Raw genomic sequence first — 18,753 nt, forward strand, 5'->3', positions numbered from 1 at the left:
AAGATATAAAACTGTATTTTTTTTGTGAAGAATCAACAACAAGTGGGACACAATCATGAAGTGGAACGACATTTATTGGATATTTCAAACTTTTTTAACAAATCAAAAACTGAAAAATTGGGTGTGAAAAATGAAAGAAAAAAAAAACGAAGAAGAGGAACAGACTTTGTTGTGAAAATGACAGAGTGGCCAAGGTGAAGCCGCGCATTTCTGAACTGGTCTCTGAAAGGCAACAGCAGAAGTCACACTGATTTGCAGTAAATATTCATTATTATGTTTTTGATTTTGTGTGAAAATCATGTTTTGATGATTTTGTTCTTTGAACACAGTGATGTTGACGCACGGTTCATTTTGTGCACCAGTAAAATATATACCTATGTTTTTGAATTTGAAAAAAATCACATTTTATTTTTCCAATTAAGGGTTCGGTGAATGCGCATATTAAACTAGTGGGGTTCAGTACCTCCAGCAAGGTTAAGAACCACTGCTCTAAACTATTATATTAGAGGTTACAGTTGATCCAGGACCAGGATTGTGTCTCTCTCTGCTACCAGCTCTCCTTTCTGTCCTGAATATTCAGTTCTGGTCCTTGGTCTTTCACAAAGCAGAGGGCTGTTTTTATTTTCTGTTAAGAAAACTACTAAAGCATTTTGCCAATCCATTAAAACCTAGATTTACTATGATAGGAACCTGGTTGTCTAACATTATATTAACCGTGTTGTTCTCTTGTTTTTAATATTACTACTTTCTTATGATTATTAAGTTTAATTTCTGCTTGAAGAAAATAAAACATGTTTACAAGTATACTATCTTATTTACTTCACCTTTATTTAACCAGGTATTTATATATATAACCCTTTATTTAACCAGGTATTTATATATATAACCCTAACCCTTTATTTAACCAGGTATTTATATATATATATATGACCCTAACCCTTTATTTAACCAGGTATTTATATATATATATATAACCCTAACCCTTTATTTAACCAGGTATTTATATATATAACCCTAACCCTTTATTTAACCAGGTATTTATATATATATATATATATAACCCTAACCCTTTATTTAACCAGGTATTTATATATATAACCCTAAACCTTTATTTAACCAGGTATTTATATTTATATATATAACCCTAACCCTTTATTTAACCAGGTAGACCAGTTGAGAACAACTCATTTACAACTGAGACCTGGCCAAGATAAAGCAAAGCAGTGCGACACAAACAACAACACAGTTCCACATGGAGTAAACAAACATACAGTCAATAATACAATAGAAAAGCTTCTCCTGTGCTTTTATTTTGAAGATTAAAACAAACAATGGTTACAGTACGTCTCCTTGGCAGAAAACAATACAATCATGTCAGACTAGCGTGTGTTAAACTACAATTACCATGGAAAGATCTCAGGTTTATTGGACTCAATAGTAGAAGAATGATTACTTAATGAATGATGAGGAATGTAATCATGACCTGCCTGAAACAGGTCTAATCATGACCTGCCTGAGAACAGGTCTGTATTGAGGAATGTAATCATGACCTGCCTGAGAACAGGTCTGTATTGAGGAATGTAATCATGACCTGCCTGAGAACAGGTCTGTATTGAGGAATGTAATCATGACCTGCCTCAGAACAGGTCTGTATTGAGGAATGTAATCATGACCTACCTGAGAACAGGTCTGTATTGAGGAATGTAATCATGACCTGCCTCAGAACAGGTCTGTATTGAGGAATGTTATCATGACCTGCCTGAGAACAGGTCTGTATTGAGGAATGTAATCATGACCTACCTGAGAACAGGTCTGTATTGAGGAATGTAATCATGACCTGCCTGAGAACAGGTCTGTATTGGGGAATGTAATCATGACCTGCCTGAGAACAGGTCTGTATTGGGGAATGTAATCATGACCTGCCTCAGAACAGGTCTGTATTGGGGAATGTAATCATGACCTACCTCAGAACAGGTCTGTATTGGGGAATGTAATCATGACCTACCTCAGAACAGGTCTGTATTGAGGAATGTAATCATGACCTGTCAATCTGTATTGGGGAATGACCTGACCTCAGAACAGGTCTGTATTGAGGAATGTAATCATGAAATATAAACTAATTAATATATGAAAACAAATGATAGTTTAGATTAAAAGTATGGATTTTAATAATATACACGTCACTACTTTCATTAATCATCAGTGGTGTAAAGTACTTTAGTAAAAAATACTTTAAAATACTACTTAAGTTGTTTTATGGGATACCTGTACTGTACTTTACTGTTTATATTTTTGACAACTTTGAATTTTACTTCACTATATTCCTAAAGAAAACTATGTACTTTTTACTCCATACACACAAAAGTACTCATTACATTTTGACAGGAAATAGTCAAATTCAGGAAAACATCCCTGGTCATCCCTACTGCCTCTGATCTGGCAGACTCACTAAACAGAGAACAGCCCTGGTCATCCCTACTGCCTCTGATCTGGAGGACTCACTAAACAGAGAACATCCCTGGTCATCCCTACGGTCTCTGATCTGATCTGGCAGACTCACTAAACAGAGAACAGCCCTGGTCATCCCTACTGCCTCTGATCTGGAGGACTCACTAAACAGAGAACATCCCTGGTCATCCCTACTGCCTCTGATCTGGAGGACTCACTAAACAGAGAACATCCCTGGTCATCCCTACTGCCTCTGATCTGGAGGACTCACTAAACAGAGAACATCCCTGGTCATCCCTACTAGCCTCTGATCTGGCAGACTCACTAAACAGAGAACATCCCTGGTCATCCCTACTAGCCTCTGATCTGGAGGACTCACTAAACAGAGAACATCCCTGGTCGTCCCTACTGCCTCTGATCTGGAGGACTCACTAAACAGAGAACACCCCTGGTCATCCCTACTGCCTCTGATCTGGAGGACTCACTAAACAGAGAACATCCCTGGTCATCCCTACTGCCTCTGATCTGGCAGACTCACTAAACAGAGAACATCCCTGGTCATCCCTACTACCTCTGATCTGGAGGACTCACTAAACAGAGAACATCCCTGGTCATCCCTACTGCCTCTGATCTGGAGGACTCACTAAACAGAGAACATCCCTGGCCATCCCTACTGCCTCTGATCTGGAGGACTCACTAAACAGAGAACATCCCTGGTCATCCCTACTGCCTCTGATCTGGAGGACTCACTAAACAGAGAACATCCCTGGCCATCCCTTTTAGCCTCTGATCTGGAGGACTCACTAAACAGAGAACATCCCTGGCCATCCCTTTTAGCCTCTGATTTGGAGGACTCACTAAACAGAGAACATCCCTGGTCATCCCTACTAGCCTCTGATCTGGAGGACTCACTAAACAGAGAACATCCCTGGTCATCCCTACTGCCTCTGATCTGGAGGACTCACTAAACAGAGAACATCCCTGGTCACCCCTACTGCCTCTGATCTGGAGGACTCACTAAACAGAGAACATCCCTGGTCATCCCTACTGCCTCTGATCTGGAGGACTCACTAAACAGAGAACATCCCTGGTCATCCCTACTGCCTCTGATCTGGGGGACTCACTAAACACAAATGCATCGTTTGTAAATGTTGTCTGAGTGTTGGAGTGTGCCCCTGGCTATCCATACATTTTCAAAACAAGAAAATGGTGCCGTCTGCTTTGCTTAACGTAAGAAATTTGAAATGATTTACACTTTTACTTTTGATACTAAAGTATATTTAGAATCAAATCTTTTTAGACTTCAGTACTATTTTCCTGGGTGACATTCACTTTTACTTGAGTAACTTTCTATTAAGGTATCTATACTTTTACTTAAATATGACAACTGGGCATTTTTTTCAATTGTCATAGATATCATCCACCTCCATGGCTTCGACCCCTGTGGCTTCGACCCCTGTGGCGTCGACCCCTGTAACGTCGACCCCTGTGGCGTCAACCCCTGTGACGTCGACCCCTGTGGCGTTGACCCCTGTGGCTTTATCAAAGAGGAACTGGTGGAAGGTTCTCTGCTCTCCCTGATCTGTAGCCGAAGAGTTACTGTTGACCGGCAGCTTCTCCTGAAATGCCTTGACCAGACTGGCATTATCAGACTGTGCCTTGACTCTTTCCATCACTACGTCTAATTTCATACTCCTCTGGCTCAGGAATTCCTGTAGCACATCAACCCTTTTCCTACGAACCGCTTGAATGATGACCTCCTCAAGTATGCCTGACAGGGGAATGGCATACTCTATGACACTCTGGGTTTTCCCTCTTTTACCCTGGTAGGAGTAGCCTGCTGTATGCATAGCGATCAGCTGGCAGTACTCATTGAAGACTGGAGAGCCAGAGGCACCGTGGAAGAAACAGGTGTCATAGGTGATCCTTTCTGTGTCCCTCGGTAGACGTGTTTCGATGTCCCATTTCTCCTCAAAATATCTGTTGTTTATGACATGTAAGAATTCCTCATTTTCTCTTACATGTTTTTCTACAGCTTGTTTACGATCTCCATGTTGAATGATAAAGCAGGGGTCTGTCTTTTTCACCCCGCACTCGGGGTGGCCGACGATGCAGATTCCACCCTCTAGAGACGGAAAGCTGAATGTGTCAAGCAAGCTTGAAGGCAAGGTGATGTCAGGATCTGAGCTAAGCTCCAGCAGAGCAAAGTCAACACAACCCGAATCAACTTTTCCATAGGCTACAACCTCACTTTGCACTGATATCTGCTGCGTTCTCTCATCCAGGTCTTCAAAGTCAAACGTGACTGTTACTGATTGTTGCAGCTGGTTAGTTATCGGCTCATAGATTTGATGGACAACATGGGCGTTTGTAAGGATGAACTTTTCAAACAGAAGGAAGCCAGTTCCTACTGGTGTCCCTTCAATTCTCACCTGACAAACAGAAGCACTCAGCTCCATTAGTCTCTTCACTTTCTTCACCTCTTGGAAGCTCTGTGTTTTCTTTCCAAACTCTACTCTCAAGAATTGTTGCACGTCTGAAGGCTTTTTCAAATTCTCTCTCTCTTTCAAGTGATCTACCAAACCTGCATATTGGGAACGCAGGATGTTTAGGATCTCTTTAGAGTTTGGAATCTCTTGCCGTTTTTGCTTCACTACCAGAGAACTACCATCTCTTCCTGCCTCTTTTGACTGCAACTGTGTTTTAACTGTTGTGGTAGGATTCTGAGGAGAGAGAGCTGCTTCCGATGTTACACCAGAGGGGACGGACAGCTCTTCAGTTGGCGTGTTGTCCCAGTCCTCAAGACTATCTGGCTGTGGCTGAGATACACGACCGATACGTTTCACCTTCACAATCAACATTTCACCTTTACGACTTTTCCCATCAAGACCATCAACTGGCTGGGACATCTCTGTGTCGACACCGGTCTCTGGCTCAGAAAGAACACAGCGTGTTTTCAAGACTGTTTTATCAAATCGCCCATCTCTCCTCAAGGCTTGCTTCACCTTTTCCCCTTTGTATCCGTACACACAAACATACTTCACTTTCTTCTTTAGCTCTGTGTTTTTCATGACTTTAGTTTTAATATTTTGTCCACCCTCAGTTTCAACACAGAAAGTCATCAACTTGTCAGGTTGTATTTTTGGGGGGTTACTCTGTTTGTAAAGGCCCCGGGTATCTGAAGAACCACCGTTTAGAACTCGGATGAAGCTGACTGTCACTAGCTCATCGTTATCAATTAAATGACAGGGGAAATGTGTACTGACAGCTGCCCGTGGTTCTTTCTCTCTTTGGATGACTATTTCCATCCCCTGTCTGGTCTTTGTCATATTCTTGAACTCCGGGCTTGTTCGCAGTGCATCCAGGACCGTTCCATGAGTATGGCATGTAACTCTGCGTTGTTGGTATCCAAAGCGGTATCGGAAGGAATGGCTTTCATTGTGTGCTTCTTTCTGTGACAGAAGAGATGTAAGTGTTAAGGCTCAGGGGATTAGAACCACAGTCTCCCTCTCAGGTAACCAATGTCAACCATTAGGCCAAGAGGAAATTCCCCCTTGGTCCGAGAGTGACAACGATTTTAAGACGCAGGAAGAGAGTGACTCCGCCTCACCTCCGCTACATCAGCTTGTAAAATAGAAGACTATATTAAAAATAACTCGTAATTTACTATTATTAATGAACAGATAAATACATTGGACAAGCATGATCAACTAAAGCAAATACAGGCAGATGAATGCATGTCTAACCTTGATATGAGGATCCTGAGATTGGCTAGATGTTCCTGGCTGGTTGCCCCGAGGATTTACCCTGATGAGTCTGTAATGGATGAGTTACAACATCAGCTACAATTACAAGAAAAGGGTCATTTTTCATCCAAACAAATTGTGCTTCAGCTGTCCAGCTGTCTTTGTACGTTAGTGGAATAATTTCTGAAGAATAAATTGTTAGAGGCTAATGTTGAAGAATTGGGGCTAGTATAGTAGTGACTGTATTATAAATACTAGAGGGAAAGTAGCCTTTAGTGACTGTAGTAGTGGTGAATTTTTAAAATTTATTTACCTTTATTTTACTAGGCAAGTCAGTTAAGAACACATTCTTATTTACAATGACGGCCTGGGAACAGTGGGTTAACTGCCTGTTCAGGGGCAGAACAACAGATTTGTACCTTGTCAGCTCGGGGATTTGAACTTGCAACCTTTCGGTTACTAGTCCAACTCTCTAACCACTAGGCTACCCTGCCGCCCGAGGTATGGTGGTGATAGTAGTAGTAGTGGTAGTCGTATTGGTAGAAGTTTATAGTTGTAGTAGTATTTTTTATTTATCCGTTATTTTACCAGGTAAGTTGACTGAGAACACGTTCTCATTTGCAGCAACGACCTGGGGAACAGTTACAGGGGAGAGGAGGGGGATGAATGAGCCAATTGTAAACTGGGGATGATTAGGTGACCGTGATGGTATGAGGGCCAGATTGGGAATTTAGCCAGGACACCGGGGTTAACACCCCTACTCTAATGATAAGTGCCATGGGATCTTTAATGACCTCAGAGAGTCAGGACACCCGTTTAACGTCCCATCCAAAAGACGGCACCCTACACAGGGCAGTGACCCCAATCACTAACCTGAGGCATTGGGATCTTTTTTAGACCAGAGGAAAGAGTGCCTCCTACTGGCCCTCCAACACCACTTCCAGCAGCATCTGGTCTCCCATCCAGGGACTGACCAGGACCAACGTAGTAGTAGCCCCTCCCCCTCTGAAGCATAGGCTACTGGAGCCCCTCCCCCTCTGAAGCATAGGCTATTGGAGCCCCTCCCCCTCTGAAGTATTGGCTACTGGAGCCCCTCCCCCTGTGAAGTATAGGCTACTGGAGCCCCTCCCCCTCTGAAGTATAGGCTACTGGAGCCCCTCCCCCTGTGAAGTATAGGCTATTGGAGCCCCTCCCCTCTGAAGTATAGGCTATTGGAGCCCCTCCCCTCTGAAGCATAGGCTATTGGAGCCCCTCCCCTCTGAAGTATTGGCTACTGGAGCCCCTCCCCTGTGAAGTATAGGCTACTGGAGCCCCTCCCCTCTGAAGTATAGGCTACTGGAGCCCTCCCCTCTGAAGTATAGGCTACTGGAGCCCCTCCTCTGAAGTATAGGCTATTGTAGCCCCTCCCCTGTGAAGTATAGGCTACTGGAGCCCCTCCCCTGTGAAGTATAGGCTACTGGAGCCCCTCCCCTCTGAAGTATAGGCTATTGTAGCCCCTCCCCTCTGAAGTATAGGCTACTGGAGCCCCTCCCCTGTGAAGTATAGGCTACTGGAGCCCCTCCCCTGTGAAGTATTGGCTACTGGAGCCCCTCCCCTGTGAAGTATAGGCTACTGGAGCCCCTCCCCTCTGAAGTATAGGCTACTGGAGCCCCTCCCCTCTGAAGTATAGGCTACTGGAGCCCCTCCTCTGAAGTATAGGCTACTGGAGCCCCTCCCCCTCTGAAGTATAGGCTACTGGAGCCCCTCCCCTCTGAAGTATAGGCTATTGGAGCCCCTCCCCTCTGAAGTATAGGCTACTGGAGCCCCTCCCCCTGAAGTATAGGCTATTGGCCCCTCCCCCTGTGAAGTATAGGCTATTGTAGCCTACAGACCACGTTACAAGCGTCATTCAGAAATTAGGGAGAGATGTTTACTTAGAGAAGAATGAATTGACTTTTTCAATATTAGTTAAGGAGACTATAGTTTTCATGTTTCACATTGGATTTATTAACTACAATAAGGTAAGATGTGTTTTTCATTCTAGTGCTGCTCTGCACACGTAAGCTTTTTAGCTAGTTAGCGAACTTTGCTCGAGTTCAACGTTAAACCAACTTGGAAGTTCAAAGATTTTCAAGTTCCTCCATAGAAGCCGTCCCTCCGTAGGTATAATCTCAACATATTTGATTTTTTTGTCTGTTGAAATTTGGTTACCATGATGACATAATCCTGTGGTTGAAATTTGGTTACTTAAAGCAGCATCAGCATTTCAGGGTCCTAGCACAAGGCCAGAGCACCACAATGTTCTGTTTAGTAAAGTGGTAGGACCCCCTACTTAAAGCAGCATCAGCATTTCAGGGTCCTAGCACAAGGCCAGAGCACCACAATGTTCTGTTTAGTAAAGTGGTAGGACCCCCTACTTAAAGCAGCATCAGCATTTCAGGGTCCTAGCACAAGGCCAGAGCACCACAATGTTCTGTTTAGTAAAGTGGTAGGACCCCCTACTTAAAGCAGCATCAGCATTTCAGGGTCCTAGCACAAGGCCAGAGCACCACAATGTTCTGTTTAGTAAAGTGGTAGGACCCCCTACTTAAAGCAGCATCAGCATTTCAGGGTCCTAGCACAAGGGTCCAGAGCACCACAATGTTCTGTTTAGTAAAGTGGTAGGACCCCCTACTTAAAGCAGCATCAGCATTTCAGGGTCCTAAGCACAAGGGTCCAGAGCACCACAATGTTCTGTTTAGTCGTTAAAGACTTGGTTCTGAGAGAGATGAGGAAACAATGGGTTACTAACAAGAGAGTGGTAGATTCCCACAGCAGCATCTGTTAGGCTGCATTCGATGTTGGTAAACCAGCAGGGTTGATGGAGCTTGGATGAGGATACTTATTGAAGGCACACTCCTTCATTTGTGAATACCCTCAAAAGACTGAGCCACTAACAAACATGTTCACAATGGAGCAAATGCATCCCATGACATTTTCATATGCAAATAACACATGATAGCTCTGTAGTTCTTAAGTAATGAATGAGTTCATCAGAGCAGCCAGCACGCAGGCTCTTTCATCATGATGGCAAATTCAGCACTCTGATCGGTGTGCCCACACCCTCAGATTTGCAGAGAAACAGACAAAGATTCATACGCTCAGAGTTTTAATCTAACTTGTTGTGGAAAGCAGGTCAAAATAGCTCATTTGTGTCCAAAGTCAGTGTCTACAGTAAATAGAATATTGGATTTGTGAGAATATTTTCAAGATAAATACACAACGCAGAGGACAAGTGGAATAAAGGTCAGGAGGACCAAAGGTCAAGAGAGTACTAACGATCAATAGGGAATTATCAATGGAAATAGTTGGTTTTCAGTTCAACATCTGTTTAGGAATATCAGTCCTGGACTCATAGCTACATGTCAAGTTCTCATTGGTCCAAATTGTTTATACATTGAACCTGAAATAGGATACTTGTTATTTGGTCCAGTTTTATTGCAAGAAATTCTAGTTGGTCAACCACAGGCTAGGGCTGGGTTATAAAGTACATCCTGTCCCTGTCACGACTTCCGCCGAAGTTGGTCCCTCTCCTTGTTCAGGTGGTGTTCGGCGGTCGACGTCACCGGCCTTCTAGCCATCGCTGATCCATTTTTCATTTTCCATTGGTTTTGTCTTGTCTTCCTTCACACCTGGTTCCAATCTCATCAATTCCATGTTGTGTATTTAACCCTCTGTTTCCCCTCATGTCCTTGTCGGTGATTGTTCGTTGTATGTGTTGGTGTAGTCATGTTCTGGTGTGCGATGGGATTTTCAACCTCTTATTAATATTTTGTATATTGTGGTTTTCTGAGTTAAAAAAAAAAATTATTCATTAAACTGCTCCGTTTATACCAAGTTCACTCTCCTGCGCCTGATTTCCCTGCCACCAGCACGCACCCATTACAGAATCACCGACCTGTACTATGGAGTTTTGTTCTGTGAATCACTGAGGAGAAAATCACTGAGGACAAGCGGAGAATGAACATCTAGCATCTACCTTTCCACATCATTTGTTCTCTTTGAATAAAACCTATTTTCCTCCCCCTGATTTTCTTTGGGGGTCTGTGTTATTAAAGAGTAACATCGACTGCTAACAGATTTCATCGAGGAGCTTTAGAATGTTGAAATAAATCATTTAAAATGTGGATGGAGGGAGGACAAAAGCTCAATAGTTTAAAAAAGTATAAATGATATCGAAAAAATGTATGCAAGCACATTAATTCCAGAATGGTCTGCACACCTTTTAAGTTTGAATCACGTATCTAGCTTAAACAGTGTACAAAATATAGCATTCCAAAGAATAAAGAGTCAGAAATAAGTTGTACAATATTTAAAGTGTAACTGCTGAAGCAAGTCACACTAATAAAATAAAACTAAGATTAAAAGTAACATGACAGAGTGTGTGTGTGTGTGTATGTCACCTTGGCATCAGCTCCTGGAGATTGGTCAGATTGTTGGTTGTTTGAAGTGTTACTTGGACTAGTAATCTTCTGTAATTTAGAAAAAACACCATCACATTTTGTAGGTTCTGGCAGTGACTCAAGTTGTAGAATGCTGGTAGAACTCCTTTCAAAATACCTTCAAAAATGGGTCCAGTTTCTGTTGTTTCTTCGCTCTATCTCCCATGGTCTTGTGTACAGGCAACAGCACAGTACACTTTCGTATGGTAATGAGAAAACCTTCAAAATATAAGCCTGCATTTCAACACATTGTAATATCATTAGTTGAATAATAAGATAAAATTGGCCATTGATTAAAATGATATTATGACAAGAAAAGGCGATAAGTTATTTATGAAAAAAAATGGTTTTAAAAACATTTAAGACCAATAATGAAAGAATATGTTTATTATACAATGTTTATTATCTATCTATACTGTTGTCTAGTCACTTTATCCCTACCTATATGCACATATCTACCTCAATTACCTCGTACCCATGCACATGGACTCAGTACTGGTACCGCATGTATATAGACAAGTTATCGTACCTCATTGTGGATTTATTTATTGTGTTATTATTTCTCTGTGCATCGTTGGGAAGGACCCTTCAGTCAGCATTTCACTGTTAGTCTACACCTGTTGTTTTCACAGCATTTCACTGGACCCTTGTTTACAAGGACCCTTCAAGCATTTCACTGTTAGTCTACACCTGTTGTTTACCAAGGACCCGTTAGTAAGCATTTTCACTGTTAGTCTACACCTGTTGTTTACCCGTTAGTAAGCACCTGGACCCCCGTTAGTAACTGTTATTTACACTGTTGTTTACCAAGTTCTCAGCACCTGTTGTTTACCAAGGACCCGTTAGTAAGCATTTCACTGTTAGTCTACACCTGTTGTTTACCAAGGACCCTTCAGTCAGCATTTCACTGTTAGTCTACACCTGTTGTTTACCAAGGACCCGTTAGTAAGCACCTGTTGTTTACCAAGGACCCGTTAGTAAGCATTTCACTGTTAGTCTACACCTGTTGTTTACCAAGGACCCTTCATTTCACTGTTAGTCTACACCTGTAAGCATTTCACTGTTAGTTTACCAAGGACCCTTCAGTCAGCATTTCACTGTTAGTCTACACCTGTTGTTTACCAAGGACCCGTTAGTAAGCATTTCACTGTTAGTCTACACCTGTTGTTTACCAAGGACCCGTTAGTAAGCATTTCACTGTTAGTCTACACCTGTTGTTTACCAAGGACCCGTTAGTAAGCATTTCACTGTTAGTCTACACCTGTTGTTTACCAAGGACCCGTTAGTAAGCATTTCACTGTTAGTCTACACCTGTTGTTTACACATTTCACTGTTAGTCTACACCTGTTGTTTACCAAGGACCCGTTAGTAAGCATTTCACTGTTAGTCTACACCAAGGACCCGTTAGTAAGCATTTCACTGTTAGTCTACACCTGTTGTTTACCAAGGACCCGTTAGTAAGCATTTCACTGTTAGTCTACACCTGTTGTTTACCAAGGACCCTTCAGTCAGCATTTCACTGTTAGTCTACACCTGTTGTTTACCAAGGACCCTTCAGTCAGCATTTCACTGTTAGTCTACACCTGTTGTTTACCAAGGACCCTTCAGTCAGCATTTCACTGTTAGTCTACACCTGTTGTTTACCAAGGACCCTTCAGTCAGCATTTCACTGTTAGTCTGTTGTTTACCAAGTTCAGTCAGCATTTCACTGTTAGTCTACACCTGTTGTTTACCAAGGACCCTTCAGTCAGCATTTCACTGTTAGTCTACACCTGTTGTTTACCAAGGACCCTTCAGTCAGCATTTCACTGTTAGTCTACACCTGTTGTTTACCAAGGACCCTTCAGTCAGCATTTCACTGTTAGTCTACACCTGTTGTTTACCAAGGACCCATCAGTCAGCATTTCACTGTTAGTCTACACCTGTTGTTTACCAAGGACCCTTCAGTCAGCATTTCACTGTTAGTCTACACCTGTTGTTTACCAAGGACCCTTCAGTCAGCATTTCACTGTTAGTCTACACCTGTTGTTTACCAAGGACCCGTTAGTAAGCATTTCACTGTTAGTCTACACCTGTTGTTTACCAAGGACCCTTCAGTCAGCATTTCACTGTTAGTCTACACCTGTTGTTTACCAAGGACCCTTCAGTCAGCATTTCACTGTTAGTCTACACCTGTTGTTTACCAAGGACCCTTCAGTCAGCATTTCACTGTTAGTCTACACCTGTTGTTTACCAAGGACCACTGTTAGTTGTTTACCAAGCATTTCACTGTTAGTCTACACCTGTTGTTTACCAAGGACCCTTCAGTCAGCATTTCACTGTTAGTCTACACCTGTTGTTTACCAAGCATTTCACTGTTAGTCTACACCTGTTGTTTACCAAGGACCCTTCAGTCAGCATTTCACTGTTAGTCTACACCTGTTGTTTCTACAGCACCCTTCAGTCAGCATTTCACTGTTAGTCTACACCTGTTGTTTACCAAGGAGCATTTCACTGTTAGTCTACACCTGTTGTTTACCCTTCAGTCAGGTTAGTCTACACCTGTTGTTTAGGACCCGTTAGTAGCATTTCACTGTTAGTCTACACCTGTTGTTTACCAAGGACCCATCTACTGTTAGTCTACACTGTTGTTTACCAAGGACCCTGTTAGTGTTGTTTACAAGGACATTTTCACTGTTAGTCTACACCTGTTGTTTACCAAGGACCCTTCAGTCAGCATTTCACTGTTAGTCTACACCTGTTGTTTACCAAGGACCCGTTAGTAAGCATTTCACTGTTAGTCTACACCTGTTGTTTACCAAGGACCCTTCAGTCAGCATTTCACTGTTAGTCTACACCTGTTGTTTACCAAGGACCCTTCAGTCAGCATTTCACTGTTAGTCTACACCTGTTGTTTACCAAGGACCCTTCAGTCAGCATTTCACTGTTAGTCTACACCTGTTGTTTACCAAGGACCCGTTAGTAAGCATTTCACTGTTAGTCTACACCTGTTGTTTACCAAGCATTTCACTGTTAGTCTACACCTGTTGTTTACCAAGGACCCTTCAGTCAGCATTTCACTGTTAGTCTACACCTGTTGTTTACCAAGGACCCTTCAGTCAGCATTTCACTGTTAGTCTACACCTGTTGTTTACCAAGGACCCTTCAGTCAGCATTTCACTGTTAGTCTACACCTGTTGTTTACCAAGGACCCGTTAGTAAGCATTTCACTGTTAGTCTACACCTGTTGTTTACCAAGGACCCTTCAGTCAGCATTTCACTGTTAGTCTACACCTGTTGTTTACCAAGGACCCTTCAGTCAGCATTTCACTGTTAGTCTACACCTGTTGTTTACCAAGGACCCTTCAGTCAGCATTTCACTGTTAGTCTACACCTGTTGTTTACCAAGGACCCGTTAGTAAGCATTTCACTGTTAGTCTACACCTGTTGTTTACCAAGCATTTCACTGTTAGTCTAACCTGTTGTTTACAAGACCCTTCAGTCAGCATTTCACTGTTAGCATTTCACTGTTAGTCTACACCTGTTGTTTACCAAGGTCAGCATTTCACTGTTAGTCTACACCTGTTGTTTATTTTCACTGTTAGTCTACACCTGTTAGTCTCAGCACCTGTTAGTCTACACCTGTTTTTACCAAGGACCCGTTAGTCAGCATTTCACTGTTAGTCTACACCTGTTAGGACCCTTAGTAAGCATTTCACTGTTAGTCTACACCTGTTGTTTACCAAGGACCCGTTAGTAAGCATTTCACTGTTAGTCTACACCTGTTGTTTACCAAGGACCCTTCAGTCAGCATTTCACTGTTAGTCTACACCTGTTGTTTACCAAGGACCCTTCAGTCAGCATTTCACTGTTAGTCTACACCTGTTGTTTACAAGGACCCGTTAGTCAGCATTTCACTGTTAGTCTACACCTGTTGTTTACCAAGGACCCTTCAGTCAGCATTTCACTGTTAGTCTACACCTGTTGTTTACCAAGGACCCTTCAGTCAGCATTTCACTGTTAGTCTACACCTGTTGTTTACCAAGGACCCTTCAGTCAGCATTAGTCTACACTGTTGTTTACTACACCTGTTGTTTTCACTGTTAAGGACCCTTCAGTCAGCATTTCACTGTTAGTCTACACCTGTTGTTTACCAAGGACCCTTCAGTCAGCATTTCACTGTTAGTCTACACCTGTTGTTTACCAAGGACCCTTCAGTCAGCATTTCACTGTTAGTCTACACCTGTTGTTTACCAAGGACCCTTCAGTCAGCATTTCACTGTTAGTCTACACCTGTTGTTTACCAGGACCCTTCAGTCAGCATTTCACTGTTAGTCTACACCTGTTGTTTAAGGACCCAAGGACCCTGTCAGTCAGTCATTTCACTGTTAGTCTAAATCTGTTGTTTACCAAGGACCCTTCAGTCAGCATTTCACTGTTAGTCTACACCTGTTGTTTACCAAGGACCCATCAGTCAGCATTTCACTGTTAGTCTACACCTGTTTTTACCATTTCAGTCAGCATTTCACTGTTAGTCTACACCTGTTGTTTACCAAGGACCCTTCAGTCAGCATTTCACTGTTAGTCTACACCTGTTGTTTACCAAGGACCCTTCAGTCAGCATTTCACTGTTAGTCTACACCTGTTGTTTACCAAGGACCCGTTAGTAAGCATTTCACTGTTAGTCTACACCTGTTGTTTACCAAGGACCCTTCAGTCAGCATTTCACTGTTAGTCTACCCTGTTGTTTACCAAGGACCCTTCAGTCAGCATTTCACTGTTAGTCTACACCTGTTGTTTACCAAGGACCCTTCAGTCAGCATTTCACTGTTAGTCTACACCTGTTGTTTACCAAGGACCCTTCAGTCAGCATTTCACTGTTAGTCTACACCTGTTGTTTACCAAGGACCCTTCAGTCAGCATTTCACTGTTAGTCTACACCTGTTGTTTACCAAGGACCCATCAGTCAGCATTTCACTGTTAGTCTACACCTGTTGTTTACCAAGGACCCATCAGTCAGCATTTTACTGTTAGTCTAAATCTGTTGTTTACCAAGGACCCTTCAGTCAGCATTTCACTGTTAGTCTACACCTGTTGTTTACCAAGGACCCATCAGTCAGCATTTCACTGTTAGTCTACACCTGTTGTTTACCAAGGACCCTTCAGTCAGCATTTCACTGTTAGTCTACACCTGTTGTTTACCAAGGACCCATCAGTCAGCATTTCACTGTTAGTCTACACCTGTTGTTTACCAAGGACCCTTCAGTCAGCATTTCACTGTTAGTCTACACCTGTTGTTTACCAAGGACCCTTCAGTCAGCATTTCACTGTTAGTCCACACCTGTTGTTTACCAAGGACCCTTCAGTCAGCATTTCACTGTTAGTCTACACCTGTTGTTTACCAAGGACCCTTCAGTCAGCATTTCACTGTTAGTCTAAATCTGTTGTTTACAAAGCATGAGATAAATTAAATGTGATACTAACCAAATACAGTGCCTTGCAAAAGTGTTGAAACACCTTGAACAACAATATAACGGGCCATACCGTGTGGTGCTGGACTCAGTCAGGTCTTTGACACAGAATCAGAAGCGAATGGAATGGCATCAAACACATAGGAAACCATGGAAATCATTAATACTATTCCACCTATTCCGCTCCAGCCAATACCACGAGCCTGTCCTCCCAAATTAAGGTGCCACCAACATCCTGTGCTGGACGAGTTACTGGCTAGCTACAGTGGCTAGCTTAGCTAACAAACTAGCTACAGTGGCTAGCTTAGCTAACAAACTAGCTACCTTGGTTGCTGTGCGCATGACCAGAATGACATTGAGAAAGAGGCAGAGTTGGACCGTTTTTTTGTGCCTAAAGTTGACCTTAAAAAAAAAAAAGTCAATAATATTTCAAAATCTGATTTTTTAAAAATAAAGTGGCATTATTTAGAGAATAGTCTAAATTTAATTTTGAGAATAAAGTCAAAATACTTCAAGAATAAAGTCTATATTTTATTTTAAAAAATAGTCAATTTCGAAAATAAAGTTGCAGTTATATTTCAAGATTAAAGTAGGGGTATTTGATTAATTACATGCCTCCCTGGCTCCCTGTTGCTGTGCCACTCTGTTGAAATGCTGGTGACCTGGTGAAACTATAATTTAGAATTGGCTTTAGTAAGAAGGAAATCCTTGCTCTTTTAGCACATAATAACCATATTATCATAATTATTAGGACCTTGAAGAGGTTGTGCCGCAGATTGTCTCTTTTCAGAGGAAGTAGCATTTTGGCCTTGCTGCAATGTGAAAGTCACTGTTATGTATGGAATACATTTTAGGAACGTCATCATCCCTCCTCAGACCTTACCCCTTCCCTAGTCAAGTATCAAACCTGCACTAGTCAAGTATCACCCCTCCTCCTAAACCCTCCCCTAGTCAAGTATCACCCCTCCTCCTAAACCCTCCCCTAGTCAAGTATCACCACTCCTCCTAAACCCTCCCCTAGTCAAGTATCACCACTCCTCCTCCCCTAGTCAAGTATCACCACTCCTCCTAAACCCTCCCCTAGTCAAGTATCACCCCTCCTCCTAAACCCTCCCCTAGTCAAGTATCACCACTCCTCCTAAACCCTCCCCTAGTCAGTTATGGAATGAGTTCCTAATATGTATTCCGTAACATGCTGATCCCAGTAGTCATGTGATTATGGCTGAGAAAAATATCCTGCTGTAGCTTTCTCCCTCCAAAATGTTTGATAAAATGTTCTTTATTCTCTAAATATTATTTCTACTTTATTCTCAATTTTATTAAAAAAAAAAATTCTGAAAATATTTCTAGTTTATTCTCGAATTATTGCGACTTTAACTAAATTTTATTTGGACTTTATTCTCCAATTAATAGTGACTTATTCTTTTTAAGTATTTCGAGTTTGATAGCACCCTCCATGCAATGTACCCCCCCCACAACCGGCCGTGATTTGGAGTCCCATGGGGCGGTGCACAATTGGCCCAGCATCGTCCGGGTTAGACTGGTGTAGGCCGTCATTGTAAATAATAATTTATTCTTAACTGACTTGCCTAGTTAAATAAAAAATATTATGATTCATGAAAGTGGTGAAAGTGAAAGTGGTTTCCTTCTTGACTCTTACTCTCATATTGGTTTGGTGCGGTTTTCTGAACTCTGGTGCGTCGACCCCCTTAGTTCGGACTATTCGGTTCATTTGGACTGGTGTGCACACTAGAATGTAGCAAAGAGTCGAACTCTGATTCGAACTGCACCTCAAAATTATTTGAGAAAACGACCTTTAAAAAAATAATAAAAAGGTAGGTTGCAGTCCGGAACATTTTTCTTGAACATTTGATTAAACTATGGTTTCCATGAATCAACATTAATACATGTCTTACCTGATTCAAAATCGTATCATATGTTTTAGGATACCAAAATCTAAATGTCCATGAAGTTGTCCGTCACCGTGAGAAGAAAACAGGATATCAGCCACCTGATTGACCTAGAAAATGGCGCGATAACATTTGAGACAGATCAGCTGCGATGAAAAGGTGCTCAATAAAGAACTGCCATCTTTATACTAACTCTATGTATACTTGGACGATGTATTCATGTATAAACATATAGCTTTCTTTATTGATAATTCATATATCTGGATTTACGCATGTCACGACAGTCTTGACCGAAAAACAAACCCGTATTACTCAGAGATCATAACAGCGGGATACTTACGCGGATAGTTCTTCCAAAACGACAGTCCCCGCGAACTGTGAGCAGAATAAACTATTATCAAACGCTGTGTTGATGACCTGGGCAGAATAACATTAAATAAAACCAGCAGACCCTCTAAGAAGGCGTCAGAAAGACGATCATTCGTGTATTTTTTCGCGGGCAGTGGTTTAAATAGTCTCGGCATGGAGGAAGTATCGGGATGCACACCACAACGGACCACGATTGGTTGATCAAATCGCCCTGTTCAAGACTCACCACGGAGCGACTTTTTACACATTTTCCGCAGACCAAAAAAATACAATAATGTGTATCAAATATTGTTTATATATATTTTTTTTAAATCACAAAATCTTCAAAATGTCGGTTGTATCCAACAGCTGGAACTCAGCCAGGTAAAAG

The 18,753-nt window shown here is 42.0% G+C and overlaps 1 protein-coding gene across 2 annotated transcripts; it reads right to left on the reverse strand.

Moving 5' to 3' along the window:
- Positions 1–2,144: 2,144 nt before the first annotated feature.
- On the reverse strand, positions 2,145–18,552 carry LOC115127264 (serine protease FAM111A-like). 2 transcript variants are annotated; one of them, XM_065013817.1, is made up of 5 exons: positions 18,355–18,552; positions 18,021–18,124; positions 10,773–10,873; positions 10,616–10,684; positions 2,145–5,900 (listed from the first exon to the last, which is right to left on the reverse strand). In XM_065013817.1, exons 3-5 carry the CDS (start codon positions 10,818–10,820, stop codon positions 3,849–3,851), a joined length of 2,169 nt encoding a protein of 722 aa, XP_064869889.1. In that variant the 5' UTR covers positions 10,821–10,873; positions 18,021–18,124; positions 18,355–18,552; the 3' UTR covers positions 2,145–3,848. The 2 variants fall into 2 exon arrangements, with proteins under 2 accessions (XP_064869889.1, XP_064869888.1); XM_065013816.1 differs by lacking the exons at positions 18,021–18,124; positions 18,355–18,552 and adding an exon at positions 6,195–6,264 and having other exon boundaries at positions 10,773–10,793.
- Between the last annotated feature and the right edge of the window lie 201 nt (positions 18,553–18,753).

This window comes from Oncorhynchus nerka, linkage group LG9b (genome assembly GCF_034236695.1).
Source record: "Oncorhynchus nerka isolate Pitt River linkage group LG9b, Oner_Uvic_2.0, whole genome shotgun sequence".
In the NCBI taxonomy this organism is placed as follows: domain Eukaryota; kingdom Metazoa; phylum Chordata; class Actinopteri; order Salmoniformes; family Salmonidae; genus Oncorhynchus; species Oncorhynchus nerka.

Coding starts and splice junctions, on each gene's coding strand:
- LOC115127264 (XM_065013817.1), bottom strand. CDS start 10,820: ATGGGAGATAGAGCGAAGAAACAACAGAAACTGGACCCATTTTTGAAG. Junction 10,685..10,772: donor AACTGGACCCATTTTTGAAG/GTATTTTGAAAG, acceptor TCTAAATTACAG/AAGATTACTAGTCCAAGTAA. Junction 5,901..10,615: donor CTCCAGGAGCTGATGCCAAG/GTGACATACACA, acceptor CTTCTGTCACAG/AAAGAAGCACACAATGAAAG.